Here is a 25,467-nt window from a genome sequence, read left to right as displayed (position 1 = left end):
GTAAATATTGTTAATATATAGCAATGCTTTCATTAATTGATGTTCATCATTCTACATGCCTGCATTCATGTTGGTCATGCTCCCCCACCTCCCCCTAATAATCACTCGAAGTTGGTGCGCCTGGATATACAGAATTTTCAGGTGTGAATGCATCTTCTCTTTTCATTGAGATATTACAAGGAATTGTAGTACTGGATGGAATGAGAGGGAATGGTTTAATGAGGCTAAAGTAGGAACTTTTCATTAGTATCTTGCAAAGAATTGGGAATTGTTAGCAAATATATTGAGTTGTTTATTTTGTTTGCTTTATATTTTCTATTCTTACTTTCTTTTAGAACTTAAGGCTCAGTATGGTGGAAAGAAAATTAAAATCTCTTCAGAACTCTACAAGAAAGGCTGTGTAAACAACATTGAAGATGGGCTGCAGGCAGCCCAGAAGATTGGTTTTCCAATCATGATCAAGGCTAGTGAAGGAGGAGGAGGCAAAGGAATTCGTAAAGTAGAGAACATTGAAGAATTTCCAAATCTTTTTAGACAGGTGAGTTTAACAATTTTATGTCATTTGTATAAAGTATACAAAGCTGTAGAAAGTAGATGTACTGGAAAATCTGGGTATAATGGGTACAGTGCAATCAATATTTGGTGTTATGATGGACATTTCTTACTGCTTGCTGCTAATATGATAAACTGCAAAATTGTGATTCAGTTGTGTAGTACATTGACATTTACCCTTAACCCTTAGGGGACAAATTTTTTAAAATTGTATAGTCTTGCACTAGTTGTATTTTTTCTTCAAAAATGCTGTATATTTACAGTGAAGGTATAATGAAGATACAAAGTCTGACTCACAACATTATGAATTAATTGGTCACTCTAGATACACACACACTATAAGCAATAAACATGTAGTTGAAAGAGAGTTTGCCCTTTTCCTACTTAGATTTCTTCACCGTGTGGTTCTTCGCAAAGCATTAATTTGTATTTTTTCTCTTGCATTGCGGTTAGTCTCATCAACAATTTGTTGTACCAATTCTTCCATAAAAAAAATTGTGTAAAAACATTCAGTGGGAGTAGATGGTTTCTTACCTGTGGGAGGTGAGAAACCACTAATTAAAGTGTGTGGTTTCTTTACAAAGTTTGGATCATCTGAGCGATAAACTCACCAACCATTGTCTGGTTCACTACTATTTGTATCGCTTTCATTCTCGCTTTCAGCTACTTCCATTTCACAAGAATTGTCATCATCACTCTCAGAAACATCGGTCTCACTGTCCATAACTGATAATTTGTCATCACTGCTGTCAATTTTGGCTAAACAACAAGCTGTATCAGATGAAGTAGCACTACCCTGTCTGCGCGCCGCCATTTTCATAGCTGACTAATGAAAACAACAGCTTGTTCTTTATTTACCTGTAAAACTCGTAAAACAAAGTTTTAACAGAAAGCTGTAACATTCCTAATGGTTCCATACAATAACCATAGATAACAGCAGCATGCATAATTGCTTCACACCCCTATATATTTACCATGGAAACAGCTGGCGGGTATATCCCGACATATGACCAGAACAGGAAAGTGGGATGTCGGGAAATGCCCAAAAGTCGTCCGCTGAGGGTTAAGCATAAGTGATGCTCGTTGTTATTGTTGAATTGCATCTTTAGTTGCCATAAGGCCTAATGTATTTCTCCGAATCCAAGACATTTTTTTCTCAGAATCTCATGTGAAAAATCAAGGGTTGTCGTGCATTTGCAACCTAACAGTAATGAACTCCACTGGCAGCTACCATGGTAACCATGTTGCTTTCCTTCACCCTCTGCGCACGCATAAAACTTGACCTTCAACGTCAGCGTTTTTATTAGGCCTATAGGCTTGATGCAAGTGTAATAAACTGATATAATTTGAAAACAATATTCTTTAACCCATGGATAAATAATGCAAGTATCTAGCTTGAATTATTATCATTATTATTATTATTATTATTATTATTATTATTATTATTATTATTATTATGATTATTATTATTATCATCATCATCATCATCATTAGACAGATATGATTATTATTTTATGACTTTGAGGTATGGCTATGGAGTGTTTACATCTACTTATTAGTATTATTGTGTACGTTGTCGGATGATCGCATTGTTTGTGGAGTTATGCCGTGAAACATATGCTGCATACAGATTTTTAAATGAGTTTAGTTAATGTAAGAACCTGTAATTGATAGTATATAATTTATTATTACCTGTATATTTGATGTGTAATCCGCTACACTATTGTGTAACACATTGTAATGTCCATAATGGCACTAGGTAAGACGAGAACTATGTAGAATATTCTTTACATTATATCTGTGTATTAAGCACTCTAGAACTTACGGGGAGATATTTAGTGGCATATCCCTTTAGAAGCCTGGCAGGCAACCTATATAAAGAGACTGTCTCAATGGTGAAGAGGAGTTATTGATTAGTTGGAGTTACGGTTTAACAGGAATTGTACTCGTGAGCACATGTTGTGTTTGGGCTGACATGTTTGTAAGCACTGAAAGGTAAGAATTTCATTGTAATCCATATTGAACTGAGATAACAATTAAAATTAATAAAATTATGTAATTGTTCCACCTTTTCAATACATGTAAACTTAGTAATGTAAGGTTACATCACTATATGATCATAAAAGGTACCGGTTTTGACCCCAAATTCCAGGTCGTTATCAGCTGATCATTTAAAATCAGAAAAAACAATGCACAGATAAATAACCAGTAATGTAGAAGATGTAGTTTTTTCACCAGACATAAGTTTGTGTGGAGCAGTATAACATATGTGACTGTAGTAATTCCAAAGGGGTGAAGAACTCCATGAAAAGGAAGCTACTGACTGAGGCACATCCCACTGGCATGAGAGTTAGCGCCTTCATCCTACAGAAGTACCAACTCTTCAAGTGTCTGCACCCAGAAGGAAGCGAAAATGAGATCTTACCAGACATCACAGAGCTATTCCACGATAAGATTTGACCCCTAGAGAAAGTATCACAATTGAGATCCTTTGATGATCTTCGCAGAATCATTGCCCAGTTGAAGGAGGAACACAAGCGCAAAGCTACGGAAGAGACCACCACAGTTAGGAAGTGCTACCAGTGCAGAAGAATGGGACACCTGAAGAACAAGTGCCCAGCCTTGACGTCGGAAAACTAGGTCCGGCCTATTCTGGATTATGGGGGGATGGGACCGGGAACAGGAATGCACCTCAAGACACGATAGACAAGCAACCCTGGTCAACTAGGAGAGGGATTGGTCAGATTGTGAGTAGAACAGGCCACCCCCGCCCAGCTATCATAGGCAATAGGATAGGCAATGAGAATTTTTCAGCCATACTCGACAGCCAAGCTATCCATTCATTTGACAAGGGGACTGTCGACAGATTACTACCGCCTATGAAGTCTCACCATCTTGGAAGGGTAGTGGGAGCAGTGGACGGGGTAACCTAATCCATTCAAGGACAGACTAACCTAACTGCTAAATGCATGAACATGCCTATTGTAATTGATGTTGCAGTGACTCAGAACTTGATACCTGACATCATATTAGGTCATGACTTTCTGGTGGAATACAAGGTGATTCTAGACTCTGCAGATCATGAAGTCTTTTTGGGAAAAGACAAGACATCTGAGGGTCACCTGGCGATGGAAATCTCTGGACTCGCAAGGATGCGGAAGTTGAGCTAAACTTGGGAGATGTTCAGTTAACGCATCTTCGACCCAGTGAAGAAGACAATTAGAATTAAAGAAGGTTCAACCTATTCAATACAAAGTGTGTTGTACAAGGTGTTCACAACATGTTATTTATTATTACTAGTACCGGTTTCGACGCTTAATAGCGTCATCATCAGCTAGAAATCACAAAGTGGGCATGGTACATAAGTAGGTCCGGTTCATTCTGGATTATGGGGGGATGGGACCGGGAACAGGAATGCACCTCAAGACACGATAGACAAGCAATCCTGGTCAACTAGGAGAGGGATAGGTCAGAATGTGAGTAGAACTAACCTAACTGCTAAATGCATGAACATGCCTATTGTAATTGATGTTGCAGTGACTCAGAACTTGATACCTGACATCATATTAGGTCATGACTTTCTGGTGGAATACAAGGTGATCCTAGACTATGCAGCTCATGAAGTCTTTTTGGGAAAAGACAAGACATCTGAGGGTCGCCTGGTGATGGAAAAGTCTGGACTCGCAACGATGCGGAAGTCGAGCTAAACTTGGGAGATGTACCCTGCCCACTTTTGTGATTTCTAGCTGATGATGATGCCATTAAGTGTCGAAACCGGTACTAGTAATAATAAATAACATGTTGTGAACACCTTGTACAACACACTTTGTATTGAATAGGTTGAACCTTCTTTAATTCGAATTGTGAATCTCAGCGGGAATATGAAGTTCTTAACTTATAAAAACCAGTGAAGAAGAGGTGCTGAGACACCTTAAAGGACATTCCAGAAGTCATCACCAATAAAATAAGGCAGACTACTACTGTGATGCACACCATTGAATGCAGCACTTCCTCACCCATCAAGCAATGTCCATGTCCAATCAATCCAGATAAGTGCAACTTCGGCATCCAGAAGATTAAAGTTTAAACTGTGAATTATAGTAAAGTTCGATAAGCCATAATGTTTTAAAGGCGTCGGGCACTCTCGTACAAGTACAAGGCATCTAAAAATGCAAACGGTAAAGTAATCCAAAAAATAATGCACTTGCACACAGGAGCCAGCATAATTTATCCTTGTCTTTGAATCGTGTGATTTTTTTCTTTCGTTGCATGAGGTTATGTTTGTCAGTGATTTATCCAAGTGCATTATTTGAACATTGTAAATGCACCTTGTTGGGTACATTTCGGAAATAGTTTTTTCCATGGCATTTCAAAGTTTTAAACTGTGAATCAAAGTGATTGCATGTATCAATGGGTCATAGAATACTTTGTGACGCGGCAAGTGTTTACATTGTTTACATTTCTGCAAGTACGAGAGAAGTGTCGTGGCGAGAATTGTACAGCGATAGAGTGACTATTCTGTCGTCGTGCAGAAGGAAGTGAGAGACTTTCTCTCCTTGTTGTAAGAAAGTTCGATTAGCCACGATGTTTTAAGGGCATCGGGTACTTTCTGTGCAAGTACAGGACATCTAAAATGCATACAGAACAGTAATCCAATGAATAAAGCACTTGCACATGGGAGCCAGCATATATTTCTCCTTGTCTTTGAATTGTGCTTTTCTTTCTTTCTTTCTTTCTTTCTTTCATTGCGAGAGGTTATGTTTGTCAGTGAGTTATCCAAGTGCATTATTTGAATATTCTAAATGCACCTTCTTGGATGCATTTTGATAATAGTTTTTTTTTTTTTTTTTTTTCATGGCATTTGAAAGGTATAAGTACGTAGTTGTCCAGGTATTACTTCCTCTGCTATCCACTCGCCATGGAAATATTAACTCATCGCTGTTGAATCTTGACACAACGTATTTGTACATGTTTTTGGGCCGCTTACATGTAACTACATCATTGTGCAGGTCTTACTTTCTCTGCCATCTGCCATTTGCAATCAAGCTATTTCTAAGCTTATACCGGTATTTGATTTGTTGTAAAGTAGGCTTCCTTTCAGTACCAAATTTGCCCGTCTTTGTGTATTATTCACACTTTTTTTTTTGTCCTCGTACATCTGCCAAAATGTCTCATCAGTGTTTATAAACAAACATGGAAGCTAATCCAGGTAATGATTTGAGCTGCACTGGTATTATTAATGAATTACACATTGATAGCTTGTTACATTTTCACAGTGAATACAACGAAAGGGATTACATATTTTTTGATATTTCAAGCACCAATTCTGTGTGTTTGGATGAATGTGATGACCAGAATGACAATTGAATCATGACTTGTTAAAAGGGCTTAGGTCCAGTTTTTAGCGATTATGAGTTAAGGGAGGCTGGGACTGAGTTTTTGGTGAAAAAAGTAAAAATGATCGATTTTCCAATTTGTGCATATGATTGTACGCCGGACTCCTGCGGATCATTTGGCGGTGGTATTTTTCCGAATGGAAAATTCCATTGTGGAGATTTATCTCCCGTATGCAGATATCAGACTGTGCCTCATAAATAGGCTTCTGACAAGCTCACCTGCATATACCCAGCGTCAGTGGGTAGGGTCTGACACATCTCACTCTGACGAGTCTATTGTCAGACCTAAGACAAAACGCTGGTTAATAGAGCAAACGCCTGAAAAGCCTTACATCTGATATGTTTTTGACATGCTCTATTGGTGAAAAATATCTAATCCCTCCATGGGAATTTAGAATTTTCCATTCGGAATTGCTAGGCGGGCAATAATTCCATTGTGGAGATTTATCTCCCATATGCAGTTATCAGACTGTGCCTCATAAATATGCTTCTGATAAGCTCACCTGTGAGGAGGACTCACAATTCTCTTTCTCGTCGGCCAGGTGATGTCTCACCTATAATTTTGCACCCCGCTGACCATAATCAAGCATATAGGCTGGCACCGAGATGGAGGTCGGCCTTCCCTCTACCTACACTTGCCTCGTTTGTGATGTCCAACTCGCCATTCTGGAAGAGGATATTCTCACTGCCCTTCGACCATCTGGAGTCCACTGCGCTTCCCGGCTCCTCGCCGGCCCAGGACCTTCCGACGTAGTACTGCTCTATTTGGCCTCTTCAGCCGACCGGGACCACATCATTCATCATGGAGCACTGATCAACAATCGTCTTCATCGTGTGGTAGCTACACCCCCAAACATCATGGCACAGCTCCCCGCCAGCGACCAAGAACTGCCTGCATTAGTCACGTCGTCTCCAGCAACAACACCACCCTCATACCGCTCACCACCTCTATCTTCGCCTCCTAACTACACCTCCTCTGTCACTACCATAGTCACTATTACCACCACCGCCACTACTTCTGCCCACACCTCTCCTAACTTTCCTCTTACAACTTCCGTAATGTCCCATCCTTTTCCCCTTATGACGTTTCCTCCCCCCGCTTCTCTTTCCCCTGCTCAAAATCCCGATCAACTCCAGCCGCCGGCCGAGGAAACTACAGCACGTCGCCTATCATCGCCACCACCGCCGCCAGAACAACAGCCAACTTACAGCTGCGTCGTCTGTGGGGTAGACCCTAGTCTCCCTTCTGATCTCATAGCTCATACCCTTCGCCAATCAGGACTCCCAATACAACGCGCCTCCCGAATCTTCAACACCGATGGACCTACATACTTGCTGCGGCTCCATCTACCGACGCCCGACGACGTTCACCACCTCGTCCATCATGGCTTATACCTCTACGGCCGTTACCACCGTGTTGAACATTCCCGCTCTCCTCCACAATCCTTGAATCGACCACCCTCACCTCGTCGACGTCACCGGCCTACTCTTCCTCACCAATCTTCTACTTCCAATCACCACTTTCCCCCATCTCTATCCAGTTCCTTGTTCCCACATCTGCTGTCCTCCGACAATCTGCGTCTTCTCCTTACGTCACTTGCGCACTTCTCCTCCTTTTATCACCTCCTCGCTCTCCACTTTTTCCCTAGCATAACTCTTTAAACCTAGTATCTCTGTATAGTTGTATGATTCACTTGTATTGTACTTAATTCATAATCTACTAATAAAGGCATATGTTTCATTCCACCTCACTTAGCCACGAGCCCTCCACCTCCCATATTCTTTCACATCACCTTTTCCCATCTCCCACATTCCACACATCTCCTCCTCCCCGCCCAAGCTCTCGGCCAGAGGGAGGGCGTAACCCTTCAGGTGGCCCGCCCCACCCCTTCTGGGTGGGGAATGAAAACTTTTCACGCATGCACGCTCACCTGCATACACCCAGCGTCAGAGGGTAGGGTCTGACACATCCCACTCTGACGAGTCTAGTGTCAGACCTAAGACGAAACGCTGGTTAACAGAGCAAATGCCTGAAAAGCCTTACATCTGATATGTTAATGAAATGTTGCCGAGAGATTGCTTTATAGGATTTGTAACAGGCCACTACGTCAGACGCATGAATGAGATGATTCCGTCCTGGTTATTCTATTTTGTGGTTCTCTTGCTTTGCTAGCAGGCATTTGTGTGCGATGTAAAACTTGATACATATGAACAATTGCATTGCACTGCATTCTAGCAGCTTTTCACTTTTCACTTCTTTTTCTGCAGCCTTTTCCATTCTACAACATGTGTTGCTGTTCCTAATAAGTCTTCTCCTCTGTTGCATGTTTAGTGTACATTCAGCCTCTAGTTTCTTCTCCCTCAGGTCTGAAGCATCGCATTATTGTATAATGTTTCCAGAATTGTAGTGCAAAGAAAATGTACATGTCACTGTAGGAAGCTTCTGGTTTCAGTTAAGATATAAGATGCTGGTTTGAATGAGGGGTTTACAAGTGCAGTTTGATATTCTTGTTCTGGATTAAGCTAGTGTCAGCAGAACTTTCTTGGCATATTTTCTTACAAGATGATGTCAATCAAAGGACATCTGTTATTAGGAAGTGACTAGGTCATTTTAGCTAATTGCTTAAACATATTTTTGCTATCCAAAGTGCCTTGAGTTGAATAATTTCTTGCACATTTGTTAATTTGTCTTAGGTCCAAGCAGAGGTGCCTGGGTCACCAGTCTTCGTAATGAAATTGGCTCGCTGTGCTCGACATTTAGAAGTACAATTGTTGGCTGATCAGTATGGGAACGCCATCTCTCTGTTTGGTCGTGACTGCTCAATTCAGCGCCGTCACCAGAAAATTATTGAGGAAGCACCAGCTGTCATTGCCAAACCTGAAGTCTTTGAAGATATGGAAAAGGTTTGATACTTACATTTAATTTCTCTGTTTCAGAAAGTTCATACTTCCTAATTATGAAAAGATTCTGAATGTTTTGTGTCATTTAGAAAGGTATTTAAATACTGTAGTCTATATAAATGTGATATAGAAGAAAAGGATACACTGATTAACATGATAAAATTGAAACTAAAATCATCAGCAGAAATGAGTCTGTTTTTCTTTTTTTTCCTGTTTTCCTGCTGATTTTAAATTCTAATACTGCTGTAGGCTTCAAAGTAACTTTTTTCAGGCATTTGTTGGCTATAATTTGAACAGTGTAGATGCTATTTTTTTGCTTATCATATCCATACTGTGTCATCCTCCCTCTTTTTTCCACCAAACTTATCTCAATTGTCTTACTAGTGTGCGCAAATGAGAATTAACCTTCACTTGCTTCCTGACCAAATGCCTCTAATCGCACCTCAGTTTGTTACTTAGTTTTATAGAAATTATTTTACAACTCTTGACTTTACCATCATCAAAGGTAGGAAAAGGAAGAAAAACATGAATAAAATGTCTTCTTGGTTTCTCATTCTGAAGCTCGCTGGGTCATGATTCTTCTTCTCCACTTCTCCCTTTCTTTTGTTAGTCACTTCATTCCAACATAGGATTTCACATTCACATCATTGTTTTGGTTTAATTTCAATCTTCGCTGGCCTCTCACCGCTGTATACCGTGGTTCAAATCCCGGTCACTCCTTGTGAGATTTGTGCTGGACAAAGCAGAGGCGGGATAGGTTTTTCTCCGGGTACTCCGGTTTTCCCGATCATCTTTCATTCCAGCAACACTCTCCCTTAACATTTCATCTGTCAGTCATTAATCATTGCCCCAGAGGAGTGAGACGTGCTTCGGCAGCTGGCACATTTCCTATCCTCACCGCTAGATGGGGGCTTCATTCATTCAATTCCTGACCCGGTCGAATGACTGGGAACAGGCTATGGATTTTCAGTTCCAATCTTGGCCTGCCTCTTTTTCTTTTCCCTCTAAAATATTGATATAATGGCATTGTGCGTAAACAAGTGCTCAGTAAACCAACATCTTCGTTTTAATACCTCCTTCCAAAGACTCATTTTTTTTTCTTGCTCTTATAAGCACATCATCATAAAGATGTCCAGGTATTCTTTCCATTTTGTCTCCACCACTCCAGCTTGAATGTCTCTAATCTTCTCTGTTCATCTTGGCCAATGGTCCATGTTTCTGAGCTGTAAAGAGCAACATTTCAGATTTTGTGTGTGTGTATTCTGAAGCCCAGGTACTTGGATATGATCCATTGGCTGTGATGATGGGCGGTTTACAGTATTCAATTATTTGTGCACACCATCTTTGGTAAAGTACTGGTAGTTATTTATTTCTTGCCTTGGAGGCAAGTGAGTGTACGCGTTTCTGTGTTTCTTGTGATGTTTGCATGTTACGGGTTGTGTAGTGTAGTGTAATGATGATGATGATGATGATGATGATGATGATGATGTAGGAGAAGGGTGAAATCTGGTGCTGACATATACAGTAGTCTGGTCCCGTCCAGTAACACTGAGGGGTCCGCTCAAGGCTTAACTTCCCCATGCAATGGACAAATCACCATCAGCAACGTCATATGTCCTCACTCCATACAGAAACTGTGAGAAGTTTGGAATTGAACCCAGGCTTTTGGCATCCAGTGTAGTGATTAGGAATTGTATACCACCACCTCTCTTACTCTGCCAGCCTACGTTCTGATGTTGAAAAAAGTTTTTCAACCAACAGGACTCGAACTGTTGTCTAGCTCTGCTTAGTCTTATATATTGTAACGTGTTGGCGGGGTAGATAAATAAATAAATGAGTACAGAACCTGGTAGCAACCTATTTTTAAGATTTATTACAAGTTACACAAGTACACTTTCACGGTTTGCGCGCTCTCTCTCTTAGTTTCTCATGTTCCATCTACAATGACACACACACATGCACGCACGCAGAGAGAGTCATCGATTATTTACACTGCACTCACTCAGCCACTCAGTCACACTCGTTAGCACTGTCACGGTCCACAGCCTACCCGTCAGTCTCGCAGGTCGGGATAGTATCCGCTGTTCACTCAACGCGTCGAACTCCGTTCGCAGTCGGCACACGTTGGCACCCAGTGTTCCCTTCGCTCTGCTCCAGAACACCCAAGGTTCTTCTCCAGTAGCCGGCTTCAAGGGACACACACACACACAACATCGGGGAAACAGGAACGAGTCCTTGGCTCCAACAGGCAGACACTCCATCAGGCTGACATCTCAGCCCAAGCTATCACTGACTGCGCTCTTCGCTAACTCACACCAGCGAACTCAATCTCGCTCTCGCTCCCTCACTCACTAACTCACTCTCACTCACTGACTATCACTCCAAGTTACTCCTCTCCTTATATACCTGCTCTGGGCCTTCCAGAACAGTCCGGATGCTAGATGTATCCAGGAACCTCGCGAGATGGAACACTCCAGATTAATAGTCGAGTAATTTCCGTCGTCCCATGCAGCGCGACTACAGATAGAAGAGAGAAGGGCCAGTCCAGCACTTAAGTGTTTTTCGCGATTGGCGCGGTCGAGCGTAAATGGGGTGGGCAATGGGTGACAAGCTCGGCCCGCTGCCAGTTAGCATGGCGGATGCTATAACCATTACATATTTACACTTCGTAATTTTTATACACATTTTATTTACATCGCACCAAAGAGCTGTACTGTCCAGATCTGATTGGAATTGTACCAGATTATCATTATTTTTTATGGCTCTGTAAATGACTGTGTCATCAGTATGCTGTGCCATGATCAAATTTACACAATCTGGTAAGTTGACAGCATGAATTGTGTACAGGAGGGTCTCTATCACACTGCCCTGAATTACTCCAGAAGTAATTGTGGTTTGGTCTGATTTGGCTCCTCCGTACACAACACATTGCATTCGACCAACCAAAAATGACCTCAGCCATTTCACCAGTTTACCCTGAATGCTGTAGTCATTAAGTTTTAACAGAAGCCTTTGATGTGTCACCTGGTCAAAAGCTTTGCTCCAGTCACACAGTCTATTTATGAGACATCCGTCTGCTCCAAAGAGAACTGCCAATCATCAATGACTTTTGTTAAAAGTGTTTTGCAGGATTTTCTAGGAATGAAGCCATGCTGATTTGAGTTAAATGGGTTTCTCTCCTTGAGAAAATCCAACACATATTTAACAACTAGATGTTCCATACATTTATAGAACTCTGATGTTATCAAAACTGGGCAGTAATCATCTACGTTTCCTTGTCTCCATCTTTGAAAACTGGGACTGCATTGGCTTCTTTCCATTCCACAGGTATATTCCTGGTATTCATGTAATGGTTGAAGAGAGCTCAAAGAGAGGGCACCAAGGCAGCTGCACAGTTCTTGAGAGTTTTTGCTGGTACTCGATCTGGCCCGGTCGCGGCATGTGGTCTTGTTTTCAGAAGACTCTCCTTGACTTGACTTGTGAGAAATACATGTTGGTTAGAGGGAAGAGAGGGTAGTTGTTCTTGAATAGAGTATGTTCTCTTCCTCAATAGGGGCGGAGAAGTTAGTTTTAAATTTCCTGTTGAAGGTGTCTGCAATTTCTTGTGGTATGGAGACTGCCGTACCGTTTTGTTTAAATACAGATGGAGCTATTTTGCTACCTTTACTTCTGAGAAAAGCCCACATTTCCTTGGAGTTAGTGTTGAGACTGTGAATATAAGAATTGTAAGAATCTCTGATAGATTTAGCTTTGTTCCTAGCCAACCTGTACTTCTCCCACTCACGGTTGGTTGGGTTTCTTTTCCATTTTTGGTACATTTTTGTTCATAGGCATGAATTTTTCTGAAATTAGGTGCTAGCTTCGAATTTCTCGTACTATCTCCTTGGTGATCCATGAGGATTTCAGTTTGCTGGATATATTTACTATTGGTGTGGTTTCATCTACACATTGGAAGAAAATTTTCTTCCAGTCTTGCCATATCTTGTTTATGTCTGAACTGCCAGTGAATTTCTAAGTGAGAACAGGGAGGCAATGTGATAGTTAAGTGGATAGATCATTTCAGTTTGTTCAGAAAAAATTATAAGCTGTGGAGTGTGGAGTTTGGGGGATGGTTTTATATGGGTCAGTGTTACAAGAATTTCCTGATGGTCCCAGAATCCAGGAATAATGTTAAGGGATTGGACAGATTGTTGTAGGTTACTTAAGAAAAGATCAAGTGTCGAGCATGTTGTGTGCATAATACGTGTGGCTTTGAATATTAATTGATGAAGGAATAAATCATAGAAAGTGGAAATGAATCTATATTTGGAACAATTCTGGACCATATAATTTCTAGGTTGAAATCACTGACAATATGAATAGCATCATAATTTTGTTGTTCATATGAGAGAGGGAGAGAGAGAGAGAGAGAGAGAGAGAGTGTGTGTGTGTTAATCGTTCATTTCCGGGGACAATTTAGGGGCACGATAAATTGATCCAATAAGGAATTTGTGTTTGTTTCATGGCACTTCTACCTACAGTGTTTTGGCTGTTGTCTCCAGTGATGAACTCGAGTTGGGTGACATTCTGGCTTGGCTGCAGTTAGAACTTCCCCTGCAGAGCTGTGGGACCGGTCCTTAGAGATCATTTCAGCGAGTCAAAGAATACTTCCGAGTCACTAACACATTCGATGGTTGGGTCAAGGTTTTCAAGCGATGCGTGATATTTTGTAACCATCTAGGTCGCATAATAATGTATAAATTGAAGGTGAAAAATTATTGATTTTGATTTACATATTTACATTTAGAATTATGTACTAACTTGCTGGGTGTATCACTGGTAACTGTAAAGAACGAGCCAGATAACGGTGACATTTCACACTGCCAACATAACCTTGTCCAGAAAATGTTCTTTATTTTTCTGGAGTCAGACATTGAGAGTTTTGCACAAGTTCTATGGCCATTTAGTGAGCAGTTATTACAGTGAACAAATAATTACTTCCTCCTACCGCTATTTCTACAAATTGTGCATTGTTGAGGACCTGGGTTCAGTTCGATGCCCCCACTTAGGGCAAGCACCAGGCACAATAGTAGCCGATCAGCTACAGGCAGTCTGAGAACACCGCTCCCATCTCTTCACCATGGCCGACCTATGGCTACCAGCCCCAGACTTTCAGCACTGCATCACAACAAACAGTTAAGAGTACATTTTTCACTCACCAATAGTTTTTCCAATAGAATTGTGTTTTCCAGGTATCTGGAGGGTTATCTGAAGTGATTATAGCTCTTTTGGACTATTGTATTGCACTCTGCACTCTTTACCACCAAAAATATAATAATACTGTACATAGCACTTAGCGTTACTTCTGCACATGCCACCATCTTGCCCCTTCCATTTCACTGTGTTTGTTGTTTGAACCCCACTCTTGGCAGCCATGAAGGTGGTTTTCCATGGTTTTCCATTTTTATATATGGCAAATGCTGGGGCTGTACCTTAATCAAGGCCATGGTCGATCTCTTTGCACTCCTAACCCTTTTGTGTCCCACTGTTGCCATAAGGCCTATCTGTATTGGTGCGATGTAAAGCAGATTGAAAAAGAAAACACACCTGTATTCATTTCTTTTCCTTTTACTAACCAGATTTAAAGTCAGAATAATTTTTTATGACTCTCTTCTGTTAGTGTTCCTGGTGTGATTGAGGTATGTATGCATTGGTTGCTGTATTTTGAGACCATTGCATTTGATTTTTTGAGAGTGCAACTAAGCATTGAATAAGATCCTGTTTTCTTTTGAAGACTTGATTTCTTTATACTCCAGAAAGGTAATAATGATGTACAAGATGTTATGTGGATTCTCAATGTGGTATTTCTTTCCAGGCCGCTGTTCGATTAGCAAAGATGGTGGGTTATGTCAGTGCAGGCACTGTCGAATATCTTTATGATACGGATGGAAACTATTTCTTCTTGGAACTGAACCCTCGTCTTCAGGTGGAACATCCTTGCACAGAGATGGTTGCTGATGTTAATCTCCCTGCTGCTCAATTGCAGGTAAGGAAATTTCTTTTGCTTGTAAGGATAGTGTATAAACATATCATGTGTATTTTCAGCAGTCACATTTCATAAATTTCTACAATGTTAGGAATGACAAAATGCTATGATTATCAAATATGCATTTCTTCTTGGTATTTGCATCACCACCTTGGATTATTCTGGACTGGAACTTCCTTCTTGCCCCGTACATGAAATATAAATGTGGTGTTGCAGATTATCTTACATTCTGACTGTTTTTCTTTAAGTAGTGGTATATTTTTAGAAACATAGGTATGAGTAAATGGCACTATTTGTACAAATCTTGCCAATCTTAACATGATTGTGTTTACAGTAATTTATATAAATGTATTGACACCTAAAAGAATGAAAACATCGTATGTCTGAACTACCATTTACAGGAGAAGCAAGAAACTATTTGTCTATAGACTTCAAACTCTCCCTCAGTATGTTTATTGATAGTTATGTTGCATAACATCTTAGAAATATGTATATACTGTATTTATTGACAAGAAGAAGAAGAAGAAGAAGAAGAAGAAGAAGAAGAAGAAGAAGAAGAAGAAGGAGCAAGAAGAAAGAAAGAAAGAAAGAAAGAAAGAAAGAAAGAAAGAAAGAAAGAAGTTAGAAATATGTATATACTGTATTTATTGACAACTAACAAAATACACTGACTGACAGTGACAATGCAACACCAAGGAGGAGTGGTTCGAAAGTGATGAAAGTTGGGGAAAAAACAGAGACGGCACGGACGAATAATTGATGTTTATTTCAAACCGATATGCAGGTTACACAATGCGCACGGCATCGACTCAGTAGGATGTAGGACCACCGCGAGCGGCGATGCACGCAGAAACACGTCGAGGTACAGAGTCAATAAGAGTGCGGATGGTGTCCTGAGGGATGGTTCTCCATTCTCTGTCAACCATTTGCCACAGTTGGTCGTCCGTACGAGGCTGGGGCAGAGTTTGCAAACGGCGTCCAATGAGATCCCACACGTGTTTGATTGGTGAGAGATCCGGAGAGTACGCTGGCCACGGAAGCATCTGTACACCTCGTAGAGCCTGTTGGGAGATGCGAGCAGTGTGTGGGCGGGCATTATCCTGCTGAAACAGAGCATTGGGCAGCCCCTGAAGGTACGGGAGTGCCACCGGCCGCAGCACATGCTGCACGTAGCGGTGGGCATTTAACGTGCCTTGAATACGCACTAGAGGTGACGTGGAATCATACGCAATAGCACCCCAAACCATGATGCCGCGTTGTCTAGCGGTAGGGCGCTCCACAGTTACTGCCGGATTTGACCTTTCTCCACGCCGACGCCACACTCGTCTGCGGTGACTATCACTGACAGAACTGGAGCGTGACTCATCGAAGAACACGACGTTCCGCCATTCCCTCATCCAAGTCGCTCTAGCCCGGCACCATGCCAGGCGTGCACGTCTATGCTGTGGAGTCAATGGTAGTCTTCTGAGCGGACGGCGGGAGTGCAGGCCTCCTTCAACCAATCGACGGGAAATTGTTCTGGTCGATATTGGAACAGCCAGGGTGTCTTGCACATGCTGAAGAATGGTGGTTGACGTGGCGTGCGGGGCTGCCACCGCTTGGCGGCGGATGCGCCGATCCTCGCGTGCTGACGTCACTCGGGCTGCGCCTGGACCCCTCGCACGTGCCACATGTCCCTGCGCCAACCATCTTCGCCACAGGCGCTGCACCGTGGACACATCCCTATGGGTATCGGCTGCGATTTGACGAAGCGACCAACCTGCCCTTCTCAGCCCGATCACCATACCCCTCGTAAAGTCGTCTGTCTGCCGGAAATGCCTCCGTTGACGGCGGCCTGGCATTCTTAGCTATACACGTGTCCTGTGGCACACGACAACATGTTCTACAATGACTGTCGGCTGAGAAATCACGGTACGAAGTGGGCCATTCGCCAACGCCGTGTCCCATATATCGTTCGCTATGTGCGCAGCACAGCGGCGCATTTCACATCATGAGCATACCTCAGTGACGTCAGTCTACCCTGCAATTGGCATAAAGTTCTGACCACTCCTTCTTGGTGTTGCATTTGCTCTGTCAGTCAGTGTATTTACTTTATATGCCTGTTACTGGACAATATGCATCAAATATATCGTTGTTGCCGGGACAAAACCTATGTGATAATATTTTTGGAGATACACTGACCCGCAGTTCATACTTTATGAAGAGTGAGAATTTCACACAATATTGCACCTTAGATGACAGAACCTTACCGGTCATAGTTCTAAACCAAAATATTTCACATGGGAGGTTTTGTCCCAGCAGCGACGATATAATCTTCTCTCAAAGAACTAAACTTCAACCCGTTTAAAAACACAACACAACTTCCTAGATATCCCTCCATGGAAGCTCAAGATTATAAGAATAAGAACATTATTCTAATGTGGATATCATCTCACAGAAGTATACCAGGCAACAAATCAGATAATCAAGCAGCAGAAGAGGCTACTAGTCTTCCAATCAACGACTCTCGAATTGCCACTCCATTTTCTGATATCATAGCTTACATCAAAATCAAACTATACGGACGATGGAAAATGAACTGCTTAAAACTTCCACTAGCAACGTCCAGAAAATAAAAATGGAATCTACGAAAAGATATCCACACCAAAACCTCAACAGTCATGAACAAGTCTTAATCTCCTGACTAAGGATAGGACACACCGAGATCACCTACAACTGCCTTCTAGAAAGGAAAAACAAAACAAAACAACCTCCCACCTGCAGTAATTGTAACTGTTCCCTCACTGTCAAGCATATCATCTCAGAATATCTACTGTATCACCATTGGTGCCAACACCACAACATACCCAAGGAAATGGAAGTGACATTGGCTTCTCCAGCACTGAGTTATCGTCATCATTCCTGATTTCTATTATGTTACTTTCTGTTGGGTTATAGTAACTAGAGAGATCATTCCCTGTGGTTACTGTCAGATTTTCTTCTCCAGATCACGTCTGCAAGTGGGAGATGCATGGATGAATTAATATTGAAGGTGTAAAAATAGTGTGCGAACCTGAGTACTCGGATTGTTCTACTTTCAGATAGTCATATGCAGAGATGAGGGGAAAAGTATGAAATAAAAGTAACTGGGCTGAATTACTATTACCTGCAAAATATTTTACTTAATTACAAATTACTTTTTCAACAAGTAATCAGTAAAATTAAAATTATTTTAGAGAACACCAGGTTGTTGGAAATTGCTGACTTTTTCTTTCTTTACCGGGTGAGTTGGCCGTGCGGTTAGGGGCGCGGAGCTGTGAGCTTGCATCCGGGAGATAGTGGGTTCGAACTCCACTGTCGGCAGCCCTGAAGATGGTTTTCAGTGGATTCCCATTTTCACACCAGGCAAATGCTGGGGCTGTACCTTAATTAAGGCCACGGCCGCTTCCTTCCAACTCCTAGGCCTTTCCTATCCCATCATCGCCATAAGACCTATCTGTGTCGGTACGACGTAAAACAAATTCTTCTTTTCTTTCTTTCACATGAGTTTGGAAGGATGATGATGATGATGATGATGATGATGATGATGATGATGATGATTGTATCCAAGTATCCTCAAATATTGAAAGCACTCCAGTATGAAGCAGCCACAGTAGCTTTATCACTGAATGTAATGAAGTCTTCAAATTGAGTTTCCACAGCACAGTTTGGACAGTGAAATAGATGCTCAAGATCTGAAATTGCATCGCAGGCGCAGTCGGCATTCTGTGTATAACCCCATCTTTTGAGTGTAGCCTTGGTTCTAGCCATTCCAGTTCTTATCCTATTTTCAAGGACTTCCAGACAGGCCAAGATTGAGAAATGTGTGCTGGAGTTCCTTCTGTTGCCTGATTCCAGTTGGATAGCGTAGCCTGTTGCTGTCAGTATTGATTCCTAAGAACACTTGGTGTCGCTGGTGCCGGCCTGGTGTTATTAATGAAACTCCTCCGTGATATGAGACGCTGTTTTACCACAAGTGTGGTATAGCTTTTCAGTGTTTGTTGGTGTGAGGCAGCCAGGAACTGCATGGCACATGTTGTTCAAAGCAATATCCACTTTCTTAGAATGGACAGAGGACAATCATACTCAGCTGTAGGAAGTGCCAGAGCCGTAATTCATACAGTTGCTGGATGTGCTCCCCAGCTTGACTCTGTTAACATGTGTAGTAGATTATTCCTGGCTTTGACCTTCATACTGATAGAACGACAATGTGCTCTAAAAGTAAGAAACAGATCAAGCTGAACTCTAAGGTATTTTACTACAGGGGTGAACTGAAACTCCTTCCTTCCCAACTGATGTTAAGTTTGTGATTAGCACCACAATTACGCAGATGGAAGTGTGTAACCTATGTTTTCCTAGGATTTGGCTTAAGGTAATTGTCCCTGTAATACAGAGATGGCCTGGATTCTACTTCCAGAAATGATCTGGACTGAGAACGTGAGAAAGGCCTCCCCGTTGTGTATCATAGACAATGTTCGTTAGCAGAGCGGCTAACTTTCTCTATACTTAGCATCCTCAAGTTTCTCTAATACCCTTGAAATGAGTTTCTAAAACTATGCCCTTTTGAGGGCAATATGAATCGGCTGTCATAGTGATGTCACTGAATGTGGAAGATCTGGAATGATACCAAAGTTTGCAAGGAAAAATATATTACTTCAGTGGTCCCCTGTATAGTAATTCTTATCCTGACCCCTACTTTATAATGAGTTTCACCCACAGTCATAATATGAAAACTAAACTTTCATCAGCTGTGAGAAATTTCTGGAAATGAGCATTAAATTGTAAATAATAGTACAGTTATCTGTATTATTATTATTATTATTATTATTATTATTATTATTATTATTATTATTATTATTATTATTATTATTATTATTATTATTATTATTATTATTATTTCTTCGTAGGTGTTATATTATTGTACTTAGGAACCAAATGATTTTGTATTTTGTAGTATAATAGATATTTTATGTGCATTAAGATAGTTTAGCAGCATTTTTAATATTCTTATTTTATGTTATTTATGTATTCACTGGTTAAGTGTAAGATAGGGACACATGTCCCTAACTTTGCCAGTTAAAATAAAATATCTATCTATCTATCCTAGAGACTCTTGGTTAATGTAGAAAAACTGAGGTTCTCACCATTATTGGACTTTGTCTGCGGGTGAAGGCCAATCGAAATGTGGCGCTGACTACGTTGTTCTCATTCCCTGTACTTAATATTAAGAAAGTGAGTCTTGGTTATAAAATCTTACCTACTATGAAGATGGAAGGATTCTCAATCTTCTGATGGAACTTAGTTTTGTGCATTTAGTGATTGTGCTATTCTAATTTAATAAATTAAATGGAATATAAAATATAACTTATCTAAAGTAATGAAATTTTGGACACTAGATTTACGATTCATTAGATTAAGAACATATAATATCAGTATATGTGCTCAATTTTATTTTCAGATTGCTATGGGTCTTCCTTTGAATCATATCAAGGACATCCGTCTCTTGTATGGAGAATCACCTTGGGGAGAAACTGTCATAGATTTTGATTATCCTAGACATAAACCACAACCATGGGGACATGTCATCGCAGCTCGTATCACCAGTGAAAATCCTGATGAAGGTGAATATGCTTCAGTGACATTCAGTATTTCTAAACCACCTAAATCAGCAGAATCCTTCAATTAAATTCTCAGTGGAGTTGGAGTCGGATGGATGCCTTCCTTTCTTGGATGTTCTAGTAAGAAAGAAACCGGACGACTCCTTAGGACATACCATCTATCGTAAACCTACCCTCACAAATCAGTATATCCATGCAGATTCTCACCATCATCCAGCACAAAAACGGGGCATTCTCACAACACTCACCATGAGAGTGACACAAATTTGTGAGTCATCAAATATCCAGGAGGAGATGGACATATTCAGAGGCACGTTCAAGGGCAATGGTTACAATGATGTACGGATTCATAGAGCCCTGAATCTCGGAGGGACGACTAAGCATAGCTCACAGAAAGAAGAAATGAAGGGAACTGCCTGCCTGCCTGCCTTACATTCTCACAATTCCACAGATCAAATTGCCAAGGTCCTCCGCAAGTGCAATATAAAACTGTGTTTGGCACCATCACTAAAATTGCTCACAGTTTAGGTATGAGCAAGGACAAACTGTCCCCACTATTACACCCTAGGGTGTACAAAATTCCCCTGTACTTTCAGCAAGGTGTACACTGGCCAGACATGCCGGTCCATTGGTACTTGTATCAAGGTACACCAACCGGACAAGTCAGCAAATATCTGAGCATGCTCTATCATCAGGTCATGATGTCATGTTCCAAGATGTTCGAGCTCTTACCCACACTAAACACTACAACTCTAGGATTATATCAGAATCTGCAGAAATAAGTAAAAATCTTAACGATTTCAACAGGAACACTGGCTATCAATTAAGTAATACTTGGTTGCCAGTCATTAAGGATTTACATAAGTAGTTCTCTTCCTTGTCCTTTCACTACTGTTATTTTGTTTCAAATTTGTATGTTCCTCATCACCAGATGGTTCATTCCAGGCTGTGTTAAGTGTCATACTTTTTTAACATGTGTACACCTGTTATGCCACCCCCCCCTCCCGATCAACTCACACTCATTATGCTTGGTTTTTTCCACCCACTTTCTTTCCATTCTTCAGCTCTGTTCTGTTCTTCTATCCTGTGAGTCTTTTGTTCATTGCACTTTATTTTATTATTTGTATTTTTATGTATTTCTTCTACCATATTTGTCCCTGATTCATCTGATGACCTTATGGTTACTTCACAACATACATACGGTGTAACAAGTAACATCTTAATTGGAGCTTAGATGGTGTCGTCAGCTCCCACTTGGAATGCTAACAGTGATCTGGTGACGAATGTGAGTACCACTTACTATAGACCAACGGTAAATCATTCTTAAATTCAAACCTTCATTACTGGATGGGAAGAAGAGTCAAGATTTTCTTCTGAAGACGTGGAGCAAAGTTTTCTGCGAAATGTAAAGCATTTCTCTTTGTTTTCTTGACATGGCAAAAGCCCAAAAGCTTATCATCATATCTACAGTTACGGGTCGTGAAAGCATCAATCTAAACATCTAGAATGTGGATTAGGTTCTGTTTATCTGTACTACATTCCTTGAATTTAGGCTAGTGCTCACCACAAGAGACATTTTAGTCTTAAACACGGTACTCTTTAATCCATTTCTGCACTATTATTTAATCAAAAATCATATTGTGCATTTACCTTCTATTACCTGACAAACCAAATATAATCAGGTATCAATTCCCCTCCTTTCTCTGCTAAACAAATTATTACAAGTAATGAACTTCATTCCGGTTTTGTATTGACTTTAAATATCTAAGATAAAATTCTAAAAGTTTTTAATTGTATGAAGGTCACCTGTTCAATTCACGTTGGCAAATTCACAATCCTTGACAAGTTCACAACGTAAACAATATTGTACATATACACACATTGTTATAAGTGATTTGATAGAAACTGAGTAGATTCTTGTAGAATGAAACATGCCATACTTTATTTGTTAGTGTGCTTTTAGAGGAATGTTATAGTGTTATAAGTGTTGTAATTAGTGTTTCAACAGGCTGAAAAGCCTTAAAATCCTATTAAATGTCATTGTCTTAATTTGCAATTGAGAAGTGAATGTGTAGATATTTTTGAAGCTGAATAAATAATAAATTGTTCTTGCATATCTTTTGTGCCAGGGAGCAAAAGTCATGTTATATACTGGAAGTCATGTTATATTGGATCTTTATAAGTACAAGACACTGATTTAATATTCAACAGTTTGCAGAAGAAAACAGTTATTCAAAAATATAAATACTATTTTCTGAAATATGTTGATATAGGCCTATTCATTTCAAACCTTCTACAATTAATACTGTCTTTTTTTTAAAAACTTCAAACTTATGTCCTGAAATGCAGTTACTTTTAACTTGTACTCTTTAGCCCTGGCATGAAAAAATTATGTGAGCAGTGGAGTAGAATATTCCTGTTTACCACATTGTGTTACATACATAACTACATTCCTGCGATTGAATTGTTTACAGGATTCAAACCCAGTTCTGGTACGGTTCAAGAGCTTAACTTTCGGTCTTCAAAAAATGTGTGGGGTTACTTCAGTGTTGCAGCTTCTGGTGGTTTGCATGAGTTTGCTGATTCACAGTTTGGTCATTGTTTTTCATGGGGTGAAAACAGGGAACAAGCTAGAGAGTAAGTTATAACAGTAACAGATATTTGTCTATGTTAAAAAAATCGCATGCTTTTGTTATTGATTGATAAATATGAAGGAAATTACTAGACATCAACTTCTTCTTTAGGAATCTGGTAGTTGCACTTAAAGAACTCTCCATTCGAGGGGACTTCCGTACGACAGTCGAGTACCTGATAAAACTTTTGGAAACTCCAAGTTTCCAAGACAACTCAATCGACACTGCATGGCTGGATGTGTTGATAGCAGAACGCGTACAGGCTGAGAAGCCAGACATCATGTTGGGTGTAATATGTGGAGCTTTGCACATTGCTGACCGCACAGTACTTACTGCATTCCAAAACTTTCAATCTTCTCTTGAGAGGTAAGTTTCCTTCATTGTATTGAAAAGAAACAAATCAATATACAGAGACAGGAACATGAAAAGGTACATGTAAGAGGACAGACACAATGGCAGGTCAGTGTGGGAAGAGGGGACAATAGAAAACTATGACAAGGACAAACACGAAAACATAAAAGTACACGATCTCCATATTTCCGTTCACTTCTGTTTTCAAATATATGTGTTCTTTGCTTATCAATCCCATTTATCTCCCCCTCCTCCTATATGAGCTTGTTTTTGTTTCCTAAGTCTGGCTCCATGGCTAAATGGTTAGCATGCTGGCCTTTGGGCACAGGGGTCCCGGGTTCGATTCCCGGCAGGGTCGGGAATTTCAACCATAATTGGTTAATTTCGCTGGCACGGGGACTGGGTGTATGTGTTGTCTTCATGATTTCATCCTCATCACGATATGCAGGTCGCCTACGGGCATCATGTCAGAAGACCTGCATCTGGCGAGCCAAACTTGTCCTCGGACACTCCCGGCACTAAAAGCCATACGCCATTTCATTTCATTTCATTTCTGCTTCCTAACTTTGCCAGGCACTATCATTCAGCGAGGGTCCATGTGACAGGTCTTTAGACCTGATGCAGGAAGTGCAGGATTAGAAGAAAGCCAGGCAAACACAGCAGCAGGGAAGAGAGAAAAGATCAAGATAAATACAGGTGGTAAAAGACAGGAATGCAGAACAAACACTGAAGGAGAAAAGGATCTCAACAGTCAGTGTTATTATTAGTACGGTGGGTACATTGCTAAAGGAGCCATAAAGCTGCACTTTTTGATTGCAATGTGCCACTTTTCTGTGTCATAGTTTATGCCCAAAAATAACCTTTCAGATAGCGAGCCACTTGAAAATCTGTGTAGAACACCAAAATGGCACCAAGATGGCATATTGGCGTATTAAATTCTTTTGCATCTCAGCTCCTAATGGTCAGATTTCAATTTTCTTTTTTGTTTGTTTGAACGCTCTTGTGAAGAGGACACCTTTTGTCCCTATACATTTATCTCTACATCTTAAGAGTTCTGCACAATTTTCAAAAAACTGAAAATTTCACTTTTCTCACAAATTTTTAAATTGTGTTCAATATCCCTTTATTCCTCCACAAAAAAGGGTTTATGTATATGGGAGTTCCATATATGTTACAAAAGATTTGTTTTCAAAAACAACAACAATGTTAATTATTTTGAAAACATTTATTACCTTAAGGAAACAAATTTTTACAAGCGAACAACTAAATACTAAGAAATATTCATGTAAATGAACTGCTTCTATACAGCTCTTATGACTAGATTGCACAACCATCTTCTTCATCTTTCAGTTCATCCCTGGAACAAAATCATTATTATATTATGGCATTGGATCAACAAAACAATATGATCTTGAAATTGTGAAAGGAATTTAAAAATAATCAATTAAACACATACCTGCATTTTTGACCCCCAGTGCAGTTCATACAAAGTAGTGTGTATGGAACGTTGGACTTTCAACAGGAGCATAGTGTACAGCATCCATAGCAACTACACTTAACCAATTCTCTGCAGGCTGCCATTTTATTTTATTAGGCTATCACTCGTTAACGAGTATGATTGACTTCCAAAGGTAAGTTCAAATCACATGACTTCTTTGATGAGGGTATAATCCAGTTCTGGAACCACAGAGTCTCCCACAATGTTGGCACATGGTGTCTTGGGTAGCCACTGGTCCTTGAGGGTTGATACTTCTGCTATTCGTACGCTCTTTCCTAGCATTGCATTTGTCGGCCAAAAGTTTCCTCCATTGTTGTTCTAGTGCAGGGATGGCGAACCTTTTCCAACTAGTGTGCCATTTTAACTCTGGTTTATTATTCTCATCTGTTGACTGTGCCACTTGGTGTTTTCCATTTCCATTACGGGATGTCTACAACCTACACCCCCCACCCCCTCGCAACTTCCTTTCAATTTT

The 25,467-nt window shown here is 40.5% G+C and overlaps 1 protein-coding gene across 2 annotated transcripts in view; it reads left to right on the top strand.

The window, feature by feature from the left end:
- ACC (acetyl-CoA carboxylase) overlaps positions 1-25,467 on the top strand; it is a 391,497-nt gene that overhangs the window by 222,145 nt on the left and 143,885 nt on the right. For both annotated transcript variants that reach the window (XM_067135322.2, XM_067135321.2), the window contains exons 7-12: positions 336-538; positions 8,643-8,852; positions 14,704-14,874; positions 20,351-20,513; positions 22,985-23,147; positions 23,255-23,509. In XM_067135322.2, the coding sequence (XP_066991423.2) occupies positions 336-538; positions 8,643-8,852; positions 14,704-14,874; positions 20,351-20,513; positions 22,985-23,147; positions 23,255-23,509 (1,165 nt within the window). The remainder of the gene's footprint in view (positions 1-335; positions 539-8,642; positions 8,853-14,703; positions 14,875-20,350; positions 20,514-22,984; positions 23,148-23,254; positions 23,510-25,467) is intronic.

Source organism: Anabrus simplex, chromosome 1 (genome assembly GCF_040414725.1).
Source record: "Anabrus simplex isolate iqAnaSimp1 chromosome 1, ASM4041472v1, whole genome shotgun sequence".
Taxonomy (NCBI): domain Eukaryota; kingdom Metazoa; phylum Arthropoda; class Insecta; order Orthoptera; family Tettigoniidae; genus Anabrus; species Anabrus simplex.
Note: the sequence above shows the minus strand (reverse complement) of the source record. Positions and strands in the feature narration are given on the sequence as shown.